The 3,968-nt window shown below is 55.6% G+C and overlaps 1 protein-coding gene across 1 annotated transcript in view; it reads left to right on the top strand.

Annotated features, from left to right (window-relative positions):
- SKOR1 (SKI family transcriptional corepressor 1) overlaps positions 1-3,705 on the top strand; it is an 8,310-nt gene extending 4,605 nt beyond the window's left edge. Inside the window, exons 5-9 of the mRNA XM_006153504.2 lie at positions 354-425; positions 1,644-1,718; positions 1,847-1,921; positions 2,418-2,483; positions 2,961-3,705. Of these exons, the coding sequence (XP_006153566.1) occupies positions 354-425; positions 1,644-1,718; positions 1,847-1,921; positions 2,418-2,483; positions 2,961-3,055 (383 nt within the window). The 3' untranslated portion in view covers positions 3,056-3,705. The remainder of the gene's footprint in view (positions 1-353; positions 426-1,643; positions 1,719-1,846; positions 1,922-2,417; positions 2,484-2,960) is intronic.
- Positions 3,706-3,968: the final 263 nt, after the last annotated feature.

Here is a 3,968-nt window from a genome sequence, read left to right as displayed (position 1 = left end):
CCGGGAAGGTGTAGGCCTGCTCTCCGGAATTGCCACCTCCTTGGTGGGTTTGGGCCTCTTTCAAGTAAAGGGGGTGCGCTACTGAAAGGACACCCTCACTCACATTAAACCGGTCAAAGGGCACTTCCTGTCCTAAAGTAGCCCATCTTTCTGGGCCCCCTCTCCAACCGTGGGTCCATCTCCTGCCCCCTACTTGGTAGCTTGAGAGGTGGGTGGTTCAGGCCTTTACTGTCTTCTCTAAAGGCAGAGGATTGGGGCCGGTCCCTGGCTTGCTTAGCTCCTGGGAAGCTCAACCTTCCTGTCCCAAGGCCTTCCCAAGGACAGACCCCTCCTTCCCTGCCCTTGTAACCCAGGTGAAGATGTGCTAACCCTGGACGTCACAGGAACTCAGCTGGTGGAGAAAGATATTGAGAACCTGGCCAGAGGTGAGGCCAAGTCTGTGAAAGGGGGTACACTGTGCCTGAGGGGGACAGCCTCCTGGTAGAGGGGGTGTTATTGTACGGGGTGAGTGTGGGAAAGACGTGACTTCTGGGGGACCAGTTTTCATTTCATGGAGTGGAAGAGATAGCCCCCTGGAATTGTTATCTGGGCACAGAAAGGGGGTGGGAGCTGAGGGGGAAGTGAACCAAACCCCCAGAGACTTATTGGGAGTTTGGGTTCCCAGGGCCAGGCCTGTTTGAACAGCCCAGTGAGAAAGAGAAATGAATAGCAGTTCTAGAACTCGGTGTCTGGGGACGATCAGGTCTACCTTAGCCTCCCAAACACAGTGGAAAACAGGACTTTTTCTTAATGGCAAGGCTGCAGGGAGGCATTTGTTTTAGGGATGTGTGAGAGGTCCTTTCCTATTCTGTTCCCAGGGAATTAATGCATAACTACCCTAGCCCACCCTAGATGAAATGAGGATAGGCTTGTTTGCAGGAAGGGACCCCCAGGTTCCTGTCAGTGTGTAAGGGAGAGGATGACTCGTGGCACAGGGAGTCCCTAACCTCACTTTGCCCCTCCATCGTCCCTTCCTATGTCTCAGGGGACCCTCTGCCAAAGGGCTTCTGGTCAGGGCAGCCCCTTTCCAGCTCAGACCTGGTTTCTGAGGGCCCTAGGGAGCCTTCCCCACCCTGCTGGCCATGGGGACAAGCAGGTGGTCTTTCCCCATTCCAGTGCCTTCAGTACCATTGGTGCTTTATATGAGGTTCCTCACCTGGATTTGGGGTCTGGGGGCCTCTTGAAATTGTTCACAAACTGTCGTGTGCATTTTTCTGGGAAAGGTGTCCCAGGCTTTGACCAGATTCTCCCTGGTTTGAATCAAAGGGAGAGGTTTGAGGAGAGGTTTGCTGTGGCATTCAAAGTGGGAAATCAAGTTGCCATGGGTTGGCCTCTTAGCAGACGCCATGCTGGTTAGTTCCTGGAGACAGGGTGAAGTCCCACAGGGTTGGTTCCACCATCGGATTTTGGTTCTGAGAATCCTACCCTCTGCCCATTTTTTTTTCCACCCAAATTCTTTGATGCAAATGGGAAGGCCAGAATGCTGGGGGCCTCTACCTGCAACATCTCAGGGCCGTGGGCCAGGGCAAGACCTGGGTGCTTTCTAGGTCCCCTGAGTTCCACTGGCCCCCTTCCTTTACCTCCTGCTCGCCCCTCCTTCACAGATGAGTTACAGAAGCTACTCCTGGAGCAAATGGAGCTCCGCAAAAAGCTGGAGCGGGAGTTTCAGAGTCTCAAAGGTACCTCCATCCCGCCCCAACCCACCTCAACGTCGCGCTCTCCTCCCCAGCTACTGGGACCGCTGGGGAAGACGTGCAGGCTGCTGCCCAGCTGCACGTAACAGCCCTCACTTAATCAATTTGCACAGATAATTTTCAGGATCAAATGAAGAGGGAATTGGCTTATCGAGAAGAAATGGTGCAACAGCTGCAAATTGTCAGAGGTAAGACGGGAGTCAGGTGAGCGCGCGCACGGCCGTAACTGCCTCTCGTCTGGCAGGAGCCGCAATGTTGGCTCAGTCATTTGGATTTAAATTGAAGGTAATTTAACAATTATTTTTTTTATTTAATATCCTTTGTATACTCTGATTAGCCTCAGAATGGCAAGCGAGCCCAGCAAACGGCTTGCAGGCATCATTACATGGAGTGATTGAACTTCTTATCGCGGCAATTTCCATGGTTTCTAAATTAAAAATCGAGGCGTAAAATTACCTGGGAAGTAATGCCTAAGTTTGCTTTAATTTTGGTGAGATCCGTCTGCCTTTGAGCGCCATCCCAGGCCATTTCCTCCCTCCGCCTGTCTGCAGTTGAGCTCTCTGCCTTCTCCCCATCCCCTGAGTTGTTCCCGCCAGGGGCAGCGCCCTGGGGAGAGGACGCCCGGCTGTGACCTGCCAATGGAGCGTGCTGCGGCTTCCTCACCGGGCCTTCCCTGTCTTCCAGATACCCTGTGTAACGAACTCGACCAGGAGCGGAAGGCTCGCTATGCCATCCAGCAGAAATTGAAAGGTGCAGAAGCCGGGGAACCAAGACGAGAGGGAGGGTGCCAGATGCTGGCTGTGCCGTGGAATGGGTGGATGGATGGATGGATAGCGCAGCTGGAGCAGGCCAGGGACTGCCAGGGTCAGAAGCTGAGGGGACGGAAAGTGGGCATGATTTTAATGAGGACATTAGAAAGGTAGGGCAGGGATCTCTCTGAGCCAAGGGATCAGAAAATCTGCTTTCTGGTCCCAACTCTGGCTTTGGGTAAGTCGACCTCCCTCGCGCTGTGCCTCAGTTTCCCCTTCAATAAAATGGGCCGGGTGACTGAATCAGAGCAGTGGTTCTGAATCGTCAGGGTCCATCTCCTACTTTCCTGCCTCCTTCTGACCGGCGCGGTCGAGGACCCCTAAGCCCAAACGGTTGGGGGAGGTGGGGAGGCGGGTGGGGGCGCGTCCTGCGGGCCGGCGGCGGCGCCCAACCTGGCCGGCTCTGCTCTCTCCCCAGAAGCCCACGATGCCTTGCACCACTTCTCCTGCAAGATGCTGACGCCCCGCCACTGCACTGGCAACTGCTCCTTCAAGCCCCCGCTGTTGCCCTAGGGGGGCCCCGCCCGCGCCCTCAAGTCATGCTGCTCCTTCCTGTAAATGCCCGCTGCCCCGGCGGCCCCGAGCGAGGAACAAGCCATTCGGACCCGACCGATGTAAATACAGCCGCCCGTCCGCCTGCCCTCCTCCCGGGCACCCAGGCCTTGCCCGTCCCCACCGGGCGTCCCAGTCTAGGGCCCCGACTCGTTTTCCAAGTGTAAATACCGTCTAGTCCCTCGGTTGAACTCGAGGGCACCGGACCTCAAGGGGTTAACTGGACCTACGAAGAGGAAAAGGGGAGCCGGGCCTCTCCTCCCCTCCCGGTGTGCAGCCTCGGACTGGTTTGCGAATTCGATGGAGCGACTTCGCTGGCCCCACTCCCCTTCCCGTCCACTTGAGAAACTTGTTCCTATGACAAAGTGGCTATGTGCAATGGGTATAGACGTGCTGTGAGTCTCGGCTCAGTATTAGGTTCACTTTCATTTACTCACGCTGCAAGTTACTTTGCTTCTTCCGTCTCTTGGACCTCCTTCCAGTCCCGTTTTGCACTCCCTTTTGGAATTTGCTTTGTCCCTTTTTTGTTGTAACCTCTTGATGTAACAGCACTTTAAAAGGGCGACTACTGACTCACGAGATGGCGACCACCTTGAGCCTGTTTGGGGAGACCACCCTGTGTCCGTGGATTTTGTTTTTAATAAAAAAGAAAAGTTTGTCACTTTCTGGGGCTGCGGAGGTGGGAGTATGAGGGGGGAGGAGCCAAGGTGAGCGGAGGACGGTGCAACAGGTGGGGGACTCCTGGGTTAGACTCTCTCCCGCCCAGGTGTGCCCTGCCCTACTCCCGCCCCTCCAGACTCCCGGTTTTCCCCACAGGCCCTTTCCCTTCGCGACAGGACTTGTCCTGGGCCCCAGCTGGGGAAAGAGGAATGCC

The sequence above is a fragment of the Tupaia chinensis genome, unplaced genomic scaffold, assembly GCF_000334495.1.
Source record: "Tupaia chinensis unplaced genomic scaffold, TupChi_1.0 Scaffold000377_2, whole genome shotgun sequence".
Taxonomy (NCBI): Eukaryota; Metazoa; Chordata; class Mammalia; order Scandentia; family Tupaiidae; genus Tupaia; species Tupaia belangeri.
Note: the sequence above shows the minus strand (reverse complement) of the source record. Positions and strands in the feature narration are given on the sequence as shown.